This window comes from Somniosus microcephalus, chromosome 1, assembly GCF_052327205.1.
Source record: "Somniosus microcephalus isolate GS21.2 chromosome 1, FLI_Smic_1.0, whole genome shotgun sequence".
Taxonomy (NCBI): domain Eukaryota; kingdom Metazoa; phylum Chordata; class Chondrichthyes; order Squaliformes; family Somniosidae; genus Somniosus; species Somniosus microcephalus.
This window is the reverse complement of record NC_140987.1, coordinates 401,526,095-401,542,426: the sequence shown is the minus strand read 5'-3', so window position 1 is coordinate 401,542,426 and position 16,332 is coordinate 401,526,095. Positions and strand designations below refer to the sequence as shown.

Sequence of the window (16,332 nt, the reverse complement as noted above, 5' to 3'; positions counted from 1 at the left end):
CGCGCTTACAGACTCACAACTTCACAGCGTTCGGAGATCCGACCAGAACTGCAAGACGTTTAAATTCACCCTTGTCCTTTAAACTGTCCAACAGGTTCCAAAGTTCAGAACATGGAACAGACAACACAAAACACAAGGATTCGAGAATAGCTTTTTTTTTACTTAAAATCAGCAAGAGGTTACAAGTAAACTCACACAAAACTGTTGCATATAATACTCCTGATTATATCTAAGCATACAGAGGATTTGGGATCACCTTTTTGGGCAAAATGGGATAGTATAATACCATCCCAAGCAGGGTGATGTTCTGTTCCTGCAAATGGCATTCATGTATCACCGGGTACACCTGTACCAGCCCCCTGACTTTACACATATTCATGGTAAATTGGTAAGTGAACATTGCCCTCAGTTGTCAATCAGTCACCCACAAGGGAAGCTTCCCTTCAGCAATGCTCCTGCAGGTTTTCATGGGCTTGTTCCACTAACCAAGATCCATACATTACACAAACATCATTTTGCACGGCCTCGGTAGAGGCATTCCGGTCCTCCTTTAGAATTTGGTTTATATTTTCAGCATGGGATTCTAAATGTTTGACCATGTCCTGCAGATGAATGGTCATAATTTGGCTCTTTTCCAATTCCTCCTGTTCTAGACCATTCATTTCATTCAAAATTTTCCTTAAGCGATTTCTGACCGCTTTTACAGATTGATCTAAGCTAGCCAATTCAAGGTTATTAACCATGGAGGTTCCAGTGTTAAAAGCAGTAGCTGCATCATTGATCAGACCTCGTCGCCTTCTGATATGGGCCCCTTTAATCCCATAACCAACATCGTTTTCATCAATGAGTTCGGTACTATTTTCCCCAAAGGTATCGTTAAATCCATTACCCTGCTTAGGGCCCATGTGATATAATAACTCAAATTCCAATTCTGCCAAAATTCCTTTACTAATTCCTGTGTCATTCTCCCATATAACTGCGCTATCTCTGGCTTACACCAGTTCGGCAGTCCCACCCTAGTCAGATTCAATATTACTGGCACCACCTCGTGATGCACATCATGGTACAATATCATCCGAGTTGGGATTACCACTAACCCATTTGCCAGCCCCGGAGTGTGTTTACGCAGACAACCCAGGTTTCCGCTTGTTCTTCCTGCGGATGTGTTTTATTCGTAGGGGAAGGGATTTTCAGGCACGCTTTCACTTTTAATTCTATGGCATCTATGGTTCTGTTTACCCATTCTGATACATGATAAGTAGCACACATTTCTTGGCAGAGCCCTCCCTCCTTTTCATCCAGCATCAATTGATAGGGGGGTAATTTTCTGCACTGTACATGAACGCAGGGGAAAGGCTGCAAACCAGGAATTCAGACCTAAAATTGACCCAATTCTTCAGTGGGCCTGGTCAGGGGTTTACACATCCATATATACCCTCATGCTCTTGCCACCATCGTGGCCAACATAGCATAGTTTCCCCATTGCTTTCTGATTGAGTCGGACTCCCGGGGTTCCCCCGAGGGTCTCTAACCTGGTGGTACCTTGTAATATTACCGGCCTCTGTTCGGAGGAACCATACAAGTGGTTGACCCGCAGTTCCACTCTTACATCTTATACATACCCCTTTTCCCTCTTGAATCTCGTGAGTGGTCACCCATATCCTTCCCGAACAACTGGTTTTACACGTTCCCGTAATAGACTGGAGAGCAGCCTCCCGAGCGGTGCCTAGGGGTGATGTTGCTGGGACAATAGTAATCTGACTGTTGTAACTCGAACTGTTGGACGCCTCCTGTTGCTGTTGCCTCTCCGAGGTGGAGCGCTATACCGCACAGCACCCAAAATAGTCTCCCCATCTTCCCTTGCCTGGTCCTTGCCTGTAGGGGAAGGGGACAAAAACGGAGTATTACTCCCGGTCCTGCATCCCTTCACTGCACCAATGGCCGTTCCGGCTTCTACCACTGATATCTACGGGGCGTCCTTTTCTTTCTTTTACTACGTCGTGGGGTAGGAGGTGTTGGACTCGTCTGCGGACAGGAGGTGGTTCTGGACCTAGGGATGAGGAGGTTTCTACAGCTCCCATGTCCCGTCCACCTTCATTTGGATCATACTGTACCTGTGGAGGCACCACTTCAGGCGGGGGCGCCACATTGGGTGGGGGTGTCCCATTAGGCACCCCTTCTTCATCATCCCACTGGAGAGGATGAATCAATCTCACCATGCTCATGATAGTAGCTTGTTGTATTCTTGACCTGCTGGTGGGCTGAAAAAACGTCATCTGGTTAATGAGAAACCACTTAATTTTTTTAGGTAGCTGAACAGCGTACACCATGGGACTGGCTTTGTTAACAATACTATACGGTCCCTTGTACAGGTGTTCAAAGACTCCCACCCTCGCATAGTTCCATACCATCACCTGGCTTCCCACCTCCCACTCCTGGGGTTTACTCGGAGCCAAGTGTAGTAGGTTGCATTGGTCTGCATTCCCAATGTTGTGGGCGGCCCTCAAGTTCAGTTCCTTTAAAGTTCTCAAAGGTCATTCAGGAACTTATCCTTGTTTCAATCCCTGAAATTCACCTAGAACCACTTAGGGAAAATGATTTTAGAAAGAATTCCCATTTCCCATTTATTACCATTTCATCTCATTCCTGAGCCCTGGAGAAACTTTACCATCCAATACGATATGATCATTACCATTTAACCTCTTGTTGGACCTTCTATTCCTCAAACTATAACAGAGAGCAATTCAGTCCACAAAATGAGGGATGTTAGTTACCTTTAACACAACAGTCTCCCCCCAAAAACTTATTTGTTAACACAGTTTAGACGGAACCATGTAGACTGGACCTTTTCAAAAATAAAATTTGATTATCCCCTTAAATTTCAGATAAATTTCCCTTCCCGAATGCTTGAGCAGAAACTCATATCAATTTACCTAATCAATTTTAATTTCTCAAACAAATTCTGTCCAGGCTTGTGGTTTAACAAAAGAAGGCAGAAGCAGTTGCCATCACGTTTGGATGCAAGTCTTTTATCTTCCCTCTCAAGCAACCTGTCTTGGAAGATAACACATGACTCCAAATAGTTAATTCCAAATATTAAAAAACAAAGTCTGAAGTCCAGTGTGGGGAAATATTAACTTAAAATTAAGAAACTTAAATGTAATAATGTCCAATATCTTTACAAAACACACAGCTGCTTGTAAGGAGAGTTAACTTTGTTTTTGCATTTCAAAAGAAGACAAACACAAACATCATCAATCATTGTCAGCTTGTGAAAGCTTCTCGCAGCTTTCAAGTAAATTTAAAAACTCGTCAATAAAAAACTTACTTTTGCAAAATCTCTGTGCCTTTTAAAATTTGCAAAGATCCTAATCAATTCAATTCAGCAGGTAAAAACTTCAGACATCATTAGTAACACCACTACAAATATTTTTGTGAAACAATTCCACCCACAGTAATTGCATTTGTCTTTCTTTCCCCCTGGTCACACATACTTGAAATTGATCAGAAATTTAAAAAATTCCAATTGTTGATGTGATTGCCTCATGTCCGGAACTAGAGGCTTTCACACAATTAACACCAACCAGAATTTCACCATGGCCATAATAAAAGCCTGCCTTCGATCTAGTTCCTTTTCTCTCCAATTTTGAAGAAGGGTCAAACCCGAAACGTCAACTCAAATTTCTCTCCACGGATGTTGCCTGACCTGCTGAGTTTTTCCAGCATTTTCTGTTGTTATTTCTGGTTTTAATAGGTTAATTAACCTCAATAACCCCAATTTAATTCAGTCCAATATCTTAAACTAACCAGTATCACTTGAAAAAGAGGGAAGAGCCATAGCCACACTAACAAAGAAACATTCACACATGTTTTGTAAAATGTTCAAATTCATTTTCTTCCGGGCACCATGGCAACTGTAACTTCAAGGCCAAAGCTTATCTTTTGAAAAACAAACTGTCTTTTATGCATTTCATAGCTGTGTAGATCATAGTCAAAATAAATCCACACCTGCAACTTTAACTTAAAATGTAAATCAATTTTGGGTGCACAAACTTAAATTGAAATAAACACACTTAAACAACCACATTCACACAACTTAGAAATATTGATCCCTGTAACGGGTTATGAACTCAAAGTGCTAAATCAGTTCAAAAACCAAAAACATGGCTCAAGTAGCTCTCAAATAATACATGTGTATACATACATAAATCAATTAACACACTTAAAACAGCACACGCTTGTCCAACATTCAAGACAAAAGTACAAAGGGTTAGACAGCTTTTAGCTCTCTGCACAGAAAAGTGGGTGGAGCTAAAACAAACACAACAGACACTTTCTTTCAAAGACAGTGGCCCCGATTTTCGGCTTGTGTGGGAAATGGTGGGGTTTCTGACACACATAAAAAAGTGTCAGCCAGCTCCACGCAATTTTCCCTCAAGTGGCCAATTAATTCCCAGCATGTGGGAAGCCTTGCTAATTGTCCAATTCGAGTCAGAAATCCCCACAGTACGATGTCATCATTCGTGGTGCTTTCAAGGTCCATGGCAAGCACTGCATCCTCTGAAGGCTTCCAAACGAACCATACAGGATGGCAGAGGAGCCTGCAGCAGCTGTGGCCAGTGCCAGACCCCGAGCTGCCTCCAAATTCGACGAGGCTTCACTGCAGGCATTATTGGATGGGGTTAGGTCCCACAGGGAGGTCCTCTTCCCTAGGTCAGGGAGGAAGAGGCCTCCCACTGAGACCAATGCTGCATGGATGCAGGTGTCAGCAGATGCCAACTCCCTGGGAGTCACCAGAAGAACCTTGGCATTACATCTCTAACTCCTTCCTTTACTCCCCCACAGTACCATCCAGAGCCCCCGTCCTCACTGTGGAGGAGGAAGAGGCTGTGCAGCCAGACTCCTCAGAGGAAGCTCCAACCTCAGAGGGCGCAGCGTCAGCAGAAGTAAGCGCACCCAGCACCAGTGCAGACACTCACACCTCGGGGGGACCTTCGGGACATAGAGTAGTGTTGTCACCTGGTGTTTCACAGCTCACAAGTGAGCCTCAGCAGATTCTGGAGACAGGGACAGCAGTGGAGAGTCCTCGTCGGAGGGCGCAGGACTCTGCCAGCTCAGCTCAGCTGCGCTGCATGTCGACCCTCTGCCTCTGGGTCCATCCGCAAGAGAAGAGGTGATGGATCTCCATGCACAGATGCAGGAGTCTCTGGCAGGTTTTGTCTCCAGGGTCGCTGCGAGTGTGGAGCGAATGGAGGAGTCCATAGCGACCATGAGCAGAGCCTTTGTGGAGTCATTGGCACATGAATGCATCACCATGGAAAGGTTGGCAACCTCCATGGAGGAGATAACTCGCCAGGGTACGGAAAACATGGTGAGTGCTCATAAGAGAATGACATCTCTTGAGGAGCGTTGGCCATCTGTTGAACAGAGAAACCAAATCTTCATGGAAGTCCGAGTAGGACTGCCAGTGCAGAAACGGGTCCCCATGGCCCCCTAAAGCGCAGCAAGGTGCTCTCAAGCCACTTCCGAGCACTGGCCCCTTCTGGCCTGTGCAGCTTCAGGTGAGTGAGCAGCAGCCTGGTGCTCCTGTTGCTGATCCTGCTGTTCCTGGTTCTGCGGCTGCCACCTCTGCTGCTGGAGATCCTCTAATGGCAAGAAGGGAATGAAAAAAAGGCGTCCCATGCTTCTCGTAGATGCCTCCGCTGAGGAAACGCTGAGTGAGGGTGGCGAGAGGGGCTTCCCAGGAGATCGCATTGAAGATGTGTGAGGCTCCAACCTTCCACAGCTGTGCCTAAGCCTTGAAGAAGTAGCCCCAAACCTGCAACAACAAGGTCCCTCAACATACAAGTGCTGTCCCTTTAAAATCGCAGCTTCTCCGATTGACCTGCAGCTGCAAGCAAGCAAGCCGGCAAGCTTCACGTCAGGTCTCAGCAGCGGGGTTCCCCGCAGGCGTGTTTCAGGTGGGGAAAGCCCCAAAGTCGCAACGGCCCCAGAAAATCTACTTCAACAAGGTAATTATTGGTCATTAGTGTGCCAACGACCAGTCCCGCCAACGGCGGCCGGGACTGAAGCGGGTCGCGGAGAAACGGCGGTCCGACAGTCGAACGGGGCGGGGAATCAGGCAAGGGGGGGTCCCGACTCGCTTTTTCGCCGATTTTCGGCCCCCGGCCGCATGAAAAGCCGCCCGACGGCTGCCAGAAAATTGACCCCAGTGTCATAAAATTCATAGTCCAGAAAACTTCCACACTTTCACACAAACTGAAATTCCAGCATCCTTTAAGATTCCTTTCACTCAACAAATCTTGGGGGAAAAATTCAGTATCGCCCCATTTGGGGCGCCATTATCGGCCGTGCGCAAAGTTTAGCACCTGGCGCTAATTATCGCCTCTGACAGCAAACTTGGCTTTTATCGCCCCTGGAGGTGATTGGAGCGCTAAATCAGGCGCTTCACATCTGTCTTAAGGCGCAAAGGCCAAGGAGCGAGGCGCTAACTCACAGCGCTGGCGAAGCTCATGTGATGTCAGTCAGCAATGGAACACAGACCCACTAGCATCGGCCAATTCTTAAAGGAGAGTTCTGATGAATGGTCATCGACCTGAAACGTTAACTCTGTTTCTCTCTTCACAGATGCTACTTGACCTGCTGAGTTTCTCCAGCATTTTCTGTTTTTATCTTAAAGGGGAGGGTTGATCTTGGTCTCCATCCACATCCTGTTCATTGCAGCCTTGAATCTCGGCCTGGAGAGACCTGTACATCAAATCTGCTGGAAAGAACAATGGAGAGACCCAGGGAAAGAGCTCAGAGTGCAGCCCCCACAGTCTCTTCTAAATAGATACAAGGAAGGGCAAATCAAAATGAACCTGCAAAGTGCTGCTCAGTACCCAAAACTCCTTCACACAGTGTAGAATCTCTCCAGAAGTCTCTCTCTCAGAATGCGTGGTGCAAAAATGTCACCAACAAAAAAAGGCAGGAAGCGGTCGCCTTTAAATAGCGCTCCCCCAGTCCCTTCCTGACTGCAAAACGCTCCCCTCAAACTGTCATTGCTAGCGGCAGGTGGTAAGGCAGGGGGCGCCACTCAATATCCAGTCTGGGGTGCTACCGGGGCGTTGCGCATTCGACTGACGTCACGATCTGCCGGCGCAGGAGATCGTGGCGGTAGTGTTTAGCGCGCCGCAAAATGTCTAGTTAATTTTGCGAGCGGTGCAAACATCGCCGCGCCCGGGCGCTAGTTGGTTTGCGCCCCACTTAGCGCCCTCTTAAGGCGCTAATGGGTAGTGCTACCAACTGAATTTTCCCCCCTTGTGTTTTATTTGTCTCGGCACAGAAGCTGATAGCTTCCGTTTCAGTAAATCTTTAAATTTCTCTTTTTTTCCCCCTTCTTTTAAATTGTCATCTCAGCAGCTTTTCCTGCCCCCCCCCTCCCCTTTCTGGCATGGTCCCTTCCTGTTGCCATTTTCGAGGGGTCCCACCTCTCATTTTACATATCTTGCCTTTCAGCTTATTCATTACTCCGGTATTCTTTTTATCTGCCTGACGCACCTGGAAGCGCAGGGCCATTTTCCTCACTGCCCCAGCTTCAGTATTTCTGTCACCCACATCCTCTGGATCAAACTCAGACAATGCCGCTTGTAGATAGGGTAGACTGTGAGAAATCAAAGTGCACAACCAGTGGTTATGCGGGGCTCCCACTAGTTGTCCTCTATCTCCCACCACCCCGCCCATGGCCACTAGATATGTGGGCCACAGCCTGTCAGCAAAAGCTGCCCGTGTTTCGTTTGGACCCTGCTCCACATCTGCTAAAGCTTTGAAAGGATCCCCTTTTCCTTGTCCCATCACTTGGGCAATTCTAACCTTTAACTCCGCATAATCGCCTCCTGCCTGTTTGCTCTCCAGTGGGAGGCCGGCAAAAACACCGGGGCTCAGGGGGAATAGCAGTAAGTGCTTCCTCTCCTCCTCAACAAGGCCATTTAAGGCGGCCATTTGTTCTACCTCTAAATAGTGCTTTTGGGGGTCCCCTCCCTGCTCCAACTTTTTCATATCACTGGACATTTTCCTTAATTCCTCAGTATTATATGGGACCACAAATTCCCAGATTGGGCAACCGCTTTGCAGAACACCTCCGTTCAGTCCGTAAGGATGACCCTGAGCTTTTGGTCGCTTGTCACTTTAATTCTCCGCTTCACTCCCACTCTGATCTCTCTGTCCTCGGCCTCTTACATTGTTCCAATGAAGCTCAGCGTAAGCTCAAGGAACAGCACCTCATCTTTCGATTAAGCACTTTACAGCCTTCTGGACTCAACATTGAGTTCAACAATTTCAAACTATAACCCCTGCCCCCATTTTTCATGCTGTATGATTTTGCCATTCTCATTTGCATCATTTTATCTTTCCTGCCTCTTACCTAAGCACAATATGTTCCTTCAATTCCTCCCCTCCCACCCCCACCTCCCTGTCTCTGTACCTGCATAATATCTGTTACATCTCCAGCTTTTTCCAGTTCTGAAGAAGGGTCCCAGACCTGAAACGTTAACTCTGTTTCTCTCTCCATGGATGCTGCCTGGCCTGCTGAGTGTTTCCAGTGTTTACTGTTGTGATTTCAGATTTCCAGCATCCGCAGTATTTTGCTATCCTATCTTCAGAAACCTGCTTCTGAACAACCCTATATGCAGCTTTCAGCTCTGCATTGGCCCTTTCTGCCTGCTCCGCTCAGTGCCTCTGATCTGCTTCCCTCATTGACAACACGTCACACTGATTCTGATTATTGATACACTGGCTCTCTAGATATTGTTATTGATGAACCCACCTTTCCTTTTCCTTCTCAAATTTTTCCTCGAGCTTCCTCTACCTCCCTCTTTCTGCTTTCCCATTATCCCTCCAGTTCCTTCTTCTTACTTTCTCTATCTCCCTCTAATTCCTTCAGAAGTTGGTTCACTACCGCGTCTCTATCACTGGCTTTTTCTGCCATATCCTCCATTTCCCTTCGTAACTTAATCTTTGTACGCTTGTCGTTCTTAACTTGCCTCTGATAGGCAAACAACCAGATGGCTTTCATTATCCACTGCCGACATGTGGACCCTTGTGTCTATTGTTCGGCTCATAAACTGGATCATAACCATCAATAATGACTCATACCCACCTCTCCCGGAGAGGTAAGTTCCCTGTCACATACTTTGTGACTAATTCATCCATTTTCTTTGCCATTGTCTGCTTTGAATGGGTGCCTGTTTGGGCACCAACATATGTAAGACGTTTAAATTCACCCTTGTCCTTTAACCCATCCAACAGTTTCCAAAGTTCAGACCCATGGAACAGACAACACAAAACACAAGGAAATAACAACAGAAAATGCTGGAAAAACTCAGCAGGCCAGGCAACATCCGTGGAGAGAAAATAGAGTCAACGTTTCAGGTGAACCCTTTGTCAAGACTAAAGAAGCACAGGAAATGAAATAGATTAAGAGGCCAGGCTGGGAGAGAACAAAAGAGAAGAGACATTAAGAGGTATTCAAAACGAGACGAGATGGTGATAGGACTAGTGGAGACAAAAGACAGCTCTAGATTAGGCGTGAAATGCGCTGGCAGAATGGGAGACAGCTGCCATGTGGGAGAGAGAAAAAAAAAGAAAGGGGGGGGAAGGCCAAAACAAAGGTGTGGATAAAAAATATAAGTAAAAATGTAATAGGGGCCGAGGTTATGATCTGAAATTGTTGAACTCGATATTGAGTCCGGAAGGCTGTAAAGTGCCTAATCGGAAGATGAGGTGCTGTTCCTCGAGTTTACGGTGAGCTTCCATGGAACAATGCAAGAGGCCAAGGACGGTGAGGTCCGAGTGGGAATGGGGCGGTGAATTAAAATGACAGGCGACCGGAAGCTCAGGGTCACCCTTACGGACTGAACGGAGGTGTTCCGCAAAGCGGTCACCCAATCTGCGTTTGGTCTCCCCAATGTAGAGGAGACCACATCGTGAGCAGCGAATACAGTATACTAGATTGCAAGAAGTACAAGTAAATCGCTGTTTCACCTGGGAGGGGTGTTTTTTTCTTCACTAGTCCTATCACCATCTTGTCTCGTTTTGATACTTCTTAATGTCTCTTCTCTTTTGTTCTCTCCCAGCCTGGCCTCTTAATCTATTTCATTTCCTGTGCTTCTTTAGTCTTGACAAAGGGTTCACCTGAAACGTTGACTCTATTTTCTCTCCACAGATGTTGCCTGGCCTGCTGAGTTTTTCCAGCATTTTCTGTTGTTATTTCGGATTTCCAGCATCTGCAGTATTTTGCGATCGTACAAAACACAAGGATTCGAGAATAACTTTCTTTTTACTTAAAATCAGCAAGAGGTTACAAGTAAGCTCACACAAAACTGTTGCATATAATACTCTGTTGCATATAATACTCCTGATTATATCTAAGCATACACAGGTTTATTCCCTTACTTTAAGATCAAGCGATAATAAGCCAAAGCTACATATGTACTAACACCAGTGAGTGGTCAATCCGGCAGCAACTAGACATATGATTTCTGGTAACTGACCAGGTCGCCTCCCCCGGCTGCAGTAGCCCCGAGTGTCTTAAAACAGCATCTTTTATACCCTAAAAACCTGGGCAGGCTCGTCAATGCGTTTGTGTCCCAAACTGTGTGACAAATGGTTGGCAGTTGTTTTCCTCTTCTTATCAGTGGGCCCCAAAGCCTTTCACACCATTTGGCTGAAGATGTTCCTGCCTTTGTAATACACAACCGTTTGTTCCTGCTCAGGGACTGTCGCTTCCTTATCTGATTAACAGCTTTCGTTCAAAGTTCCCACAGGAACCAACCTCTCAACCTCCCAAAATATGCTGGGATATAAAATTTGGTCAACTTTTTAAGTTTGGTCAAGTTATAACAAATTCTTACAGCAAATGGCTTATTCTTACAGAACTCTTCTCCCCGCTTGGAAATACTGCCCCAGTAAATATCGAGGCTGTTAACTTTGTTTCTCTCTCCACAGAGGCTGCCTGACCTGCCAAGTATTTCCCGCATTTTCTGTTTATATTATATAATAAATAGGCTGATATTGAAATAAATATAATTTTGAGAACTAATGTTCCTTTTACTTTGGTAGGTACATTGGCATCCATGGCTACACATAAAACACCAAAGAAAATGGACTTATTCAGGAATATAAAGGTAATAGAGATGTCATCTTTCTGCTGCAGGATTTCAGTCTTTTACCTTTTACACCAAGTTGCTCTAGTTGATGAGCTCCTAGGTCCAGATATCTAAGCTCTGAATTGAACTCGGTTGGCAGTTGGGTGGACAGGGGCTATGGCAGGCAACAAACCGTTCTGTCCTCGGCAGCCTGAGGCCTGGGAGATTTTAACTCCTGGGCCTCATCTATATGGGCCTAGCCAGGTTCTGCCCTAAACCGGTGGAAAGCGGCAGCTGGTTGGCGGGCAGGAGTGGTATGCCACATGGCAAGAGGTAGCCATGGGGGAACCAAACGGTCCCCAACACTGAGGTAATTCGTTGGGAGGGGGTTTGGGAAGGGGAGGGAGCAAAGCCTGGTGCAGATGAGGCCTAAACTTTCCTTGTGGGAAAGTTGATGTCATCATTGGAGCTGATCTGAATATTTAAAGAAAGATCCCAACAATTTCCAGCTGGTGTCCTTCCTGCCTGCTCAGAAGACCAGATTAAAATTGGAACTTATGGGAAGAGAGCGGGACCTCGGCAGTTAAGTCTCATTAGCGATTTTAACTACCCACTGCCCAGTTTCTACCAGGTGGGCAGGGTTAAAATTGACCTATATTAGAGATGTTGCTGTATTGATGCCAGTGGATGGTAACATTGTATCAATACATTATCTTCTCTGCACAAAGAAGTAATCATTCTATACACCAAAACAAACTTTGTACATGGCTTAGAAACAGTGAGCACAAATGCTACTAAAATGGATATATATATCATTTTAGTTACATTTATATTCAGATATTTTTCTCCATACATCACTGGACTCTTGCCTCTGGTACCCATAGCTGGTGTGGTGCAAATGTTGCTGTTGCTCAGCAGCAACACAGATGAGTCCTGTTTCACTGTAGCCAGAATTCCTAACTGCAGAACTGTGAAAATGAATTGAATCTGGAGTCCCACATGTCAGCCTCCAGCGTCTTTTGTACCTCACAGCTTTAGTTCCAGGATAAAAAAGGGAATATTACGCATGCGATTGGAAAATTGTGCATGTCACTCCGCTATTTAAGGATGGTAAGAGAGGGAAACCAGGGAATTATAGACCAGTTAGCCTAACATCTGTTGTCTGGATAGTTTTCTACAACAATATGTCCTCGAGGCAGAAAGGGGGAAAGCCATATTAGATTTAGTAATGAGTAATGAGCCAGATTTAGTTAACAGCCTAACTGCACGTGAACATTTATCCAATAGCGATCATAACATGATTGAGTTCAACGTAGCATTTGAAAGGGAGAAACGCGGAACAGCTACTAAGATTCAAGATTTAGGTATGGCCGACTTCAACGGGATGAGGCAGAGTCTGTCCACAGTAAACTGGGCAAATCTGTTAATGGGTAAAATGACAGAAGATCAGTGGGAGATGTTCAAAAAAGAATTTAAAGTGATACAGCACCATATACAGTATACCCCTGAGGGGCAAGAGCTCTACTTGCCAACAAAAAACAGCCATGGACGACTAAAGAAAAGAAGAAAATAATGGCACTAAAGAGTGAGAAATCCCCAGGACCAGATGGTTTCCATCCCAGGGTTTTAAAGAAAGTAGGTGAGCACATTGCAGATGCTCTAACTATAATCTTCCAAAGTTCTCTTGATTCAGGAACCGTTCCTTTAGATTGGAAAATTGCGTATGTCACGCCGCTATTTAAGAATGGCAAGAGGGAAACCAGGGAATTAGAGACCAGTTAGCCTAACATCTGTTGTCGGGAAATTACTAGAGTCTATAATTAAGGATAGGGTGACTGAACACCTCAAAAATGTTCAGTTGATCAGAGAGAGCCAGCATGGATTTGTGAAAGGTAGGTCATGCCTGACAAACCTGATTGAAATTTTTGAGTAGGTGACTGAAGTAGTGGGCAGGAGAATGTCTATAGATGTTATTTATATGGACTTCCAGAAGGCATTTGATAAAATCCCTCATAAGAGACTGTTAACTAAGGTAGATGCCCACGGAATTGAGGGCAAATTATTGACCTGGTTAAGAAATTGGCTGAGCGGCAGGGGATAGAGAGTAGGGATGGGCAGGTACTCAAATTGGCAGGATGCGACTAGTGGTGCCCCGCAGGGATCTGTGTTTGGGCCTCAATTATTCACAGTATTTATTAACAACTTAGATGATGGCATTGAAAGTCATATATCCACATTTGCCAATGATACAAAGATAGGCGGCATTGTAGGCAGTGTAGATGAAAGCATAAAATTACAAAGGGCTATCAATAGATTAAGTAAATGGGCAAAACTGTGGCAAATGGATTTCAATGTAGGCAAATGCGAGGTCATCCACTTTGGACCTAAAAAGGATAGAACAGGGTACTTTCTAAATGGTGAAAAGCTAAAAACAGTGGAGGTCCAAAGAGACTTGGGGGTCCAGGTACATAGATCATTAAATGTCATGTATAGGTACAGAAAATAATCAAAAAGGCTAATGGAATACTGGCCTTTATATCTAGAGGACTAGAATACAAGGGGGTAGAAGTTCTGCTGCAGCTGTACAAAACCCTGGTTAGACCACACCTGGAGCACTGTGAGCAGTTCTGGGCATCACACCGTAGGAAGGATATATTGGCCTTGGAGGGAGTGCAGCATAGGTTTACCAGAATGATACCCGGACTCCAAGGGTTAAGTTTCGAGGAGAGAATACAGAAACTAGGGTTGTATTCTCTGGAATTTAGAAGGTTAAGGGGTGATCTGATTGAAGTTTTCAAGATATTAAAGGGAACAGATAGGGTAGATAGAGAGAAACTATTTCTGCTGGTTGGAGATTCTATGACTAAGGGGCAAAGTCTAAAAATTAGAGCCAGACCTTTCAGGAGTGAAATTAAGAATCACTTCTACACACAAAGGGTGGTAAAAGTTTGGATGCTAGATCAGTTATTAATTTTAAATCTGAGATTGATAGCTTTCTGTTAACCAAAGGTATTAAGGGATATGGGCCAAAGGCGGGTATATGGAGTTAGGTCACAGATCAGCCATGATCTCACTGAATGGCGGAACAGACTCGAGGGGCTAAATGGCCTACTCCTGTTCCTGTGTTCCTATGTTCCTATTACACATCTGCTGGGGTCATGGATTGAAATCTACCACCCAGTGTTAACCTTCAGGTACAGACACCACACATTGCAATGGTCATAAAAAGGAAGAAAATTAATTTCATTCAGTCTGAATAGTCACCTCCACTTTCCTAGCAACATTTCTTTGGCATCATCACACCACATGCAGCAGCTGAAGGAAACCTTTTTCATTTAGTGCTGAGGTGCTGGTAAAGTGGTACAGTCTGTTGCAAATGCTATACCACATAATTCTGTATGGAGTGCCCACTATAGAGTCATAGAGTAATACAGCACGGATAGAGGCCCTTCGGCCCATCGTGTCCGCGCCGGCCATCAAGCCCTGTCTAATCTAATCCCATATTCCAGCATTTGGCCCGTAGCCTTGTATGCTATGGCATTTCAAGTGCACATCCAAATGCTTCTTAAATGTTGTGAGGGTTTCTGCCTCCACAACCCTTTCAGGCAGTGAGTTCCAGACTCCAACCACCCTCTGGGTGAAAAAGTTCTTTCTCAAATCCCCTCTAAACCTCCCGCCCTTTACCTTGAATCTATGCCCCCTAGTTATTGACCCCTCTACTAAGGGAAAAAGCTCCTCAGCATCCATCCTATCTATGCCCCTCATAATTTTGTATACCTCAATCATGTCCCCCCTCAGCCTCCTCTGCTCCAAGGAAAACAAACCCAATCTGCCCAGTCTCTCTTCATAGCTGAAGCGCTCCAGCCCTGGTAACATCCTGGTGAACCTCCTCTGCACCCTCTCCAACGTGATCACATCCTTCCTGTAGTGTGGCGACCAGAACTGCACACAGTATTCCAGCTGTGGCCTAACCAGTGTTTTATACAGCTCCATCATAACCTCCTTGCTCTTATATTCAATGCCTCGGCTAATGAAGGCAAGTATCCCATATGCCTTTTTTACCACCTTATCCACCTGTTCCGCCGCCTTCAGGGATCTGTGTACTTGCACACCCAGATCCCTCTGACCCTCCGTCTTGCCTAGGGTCTTTCCATTCATTGTGTATTCCTTTGCCTTGTTAGTCCCCCCAAAGTGCATCACCTCGCACTTTTCCGGGTTAAATTCCATTTGCCACTGTTCCGCCCATCTGACCAACCCATCTATATCGTCCTGCAGACTGAGGCTACCCTCCTCGCTATTTACCACCCTACCAATTTTTGTATCATCCGCGAACTTACTGATCATACCCTTTACATTCATATCCAAGTCATTAATGTAGACCACAAACAGCAAGGGACCCAGCACCGATCCCTGTGGTACCCCACTGGCCACAGGCTTCCAGTCACAAAAACAACCTTCGACCATCACCCTCTGCCTTCTGCCACTAAGCCAGTTTTGTATCCAATGTGCCAAGGCACCCTGGATTCCATGGGCTCTTACCTTCTTGACCAGTCTCCTGTGCGGGACTTTATCGAAGGCCTTACTGAAATCCATATATACCACATCCACTGCGTTACCCTCATCCACACACCTAGTCACCCCCTCAAAAAATTCAATCAAATTAGTCAGACATGATCTTCCCTTGACAAAGCCATGTTGACTATCCCTGATTAACCCTTGCCTCTCCAAGTGGAGACAAATTTTGTCCCTCAGGATTTTTTCCAATAATTTTCCTACCACTGATGTTAGGCTCACTGGCCTGTAGTTCCCCGGTTTTTCCCTGCTACCCTTCTTGAATAATGGTACTACATTAGCGGTTCTCCAGTCCTCTGGCACATCCCCTGTGGCCAGAGAGGTCCTGAATATATGCGTTAGAGCCCCCGCAATCTCCTCCTTTGCCTCACACAGCAGCCTGGGATACATTTCATCCGGGCCTGGGGATTTATCCATTTTTAGGCCAGCTAAAACCGCCAATACCTCCTCCCTCTCGATGTTAATATGTTCGAGCATATCACAGTCCCCCCGCCCTATTTCTATGTCTACATCGTCCTTCTCCATAGTGAAAACAGATGCAAAAAATTCATTTAGAACCCCTCCTACAACTTCCGGCTCCACACACAGATTGCCACTTTTGTCCCTAATGGGCCCTATTTTTTCCCTAGTTATCCTC

General features: G+C 45.6%; 1 protein-coding gene across 1 annotated transcript in view; it reads left to right on the top strand.

The window, feature by feature from the left end:
• The first annotated feature begins 319 nt into the window (after positions 1–319).
• The window catches only part of LOC147125149 (solute carrier organic anion transporter family member 2B1-like), a 63,020-nt gene continuing 47,007 nt past the window's right edge, over positions 320–16,332 (top strand). Inside the window, exon 1 of the mRNA XM_085992311.1 lies at positions 320–388. Within this exon, the coding sequence (XP_085848437.1) occupies positions 320–388 (69 nt within the window). The remainder of the gene's footprint in view (positions 389–16,332) is intronic.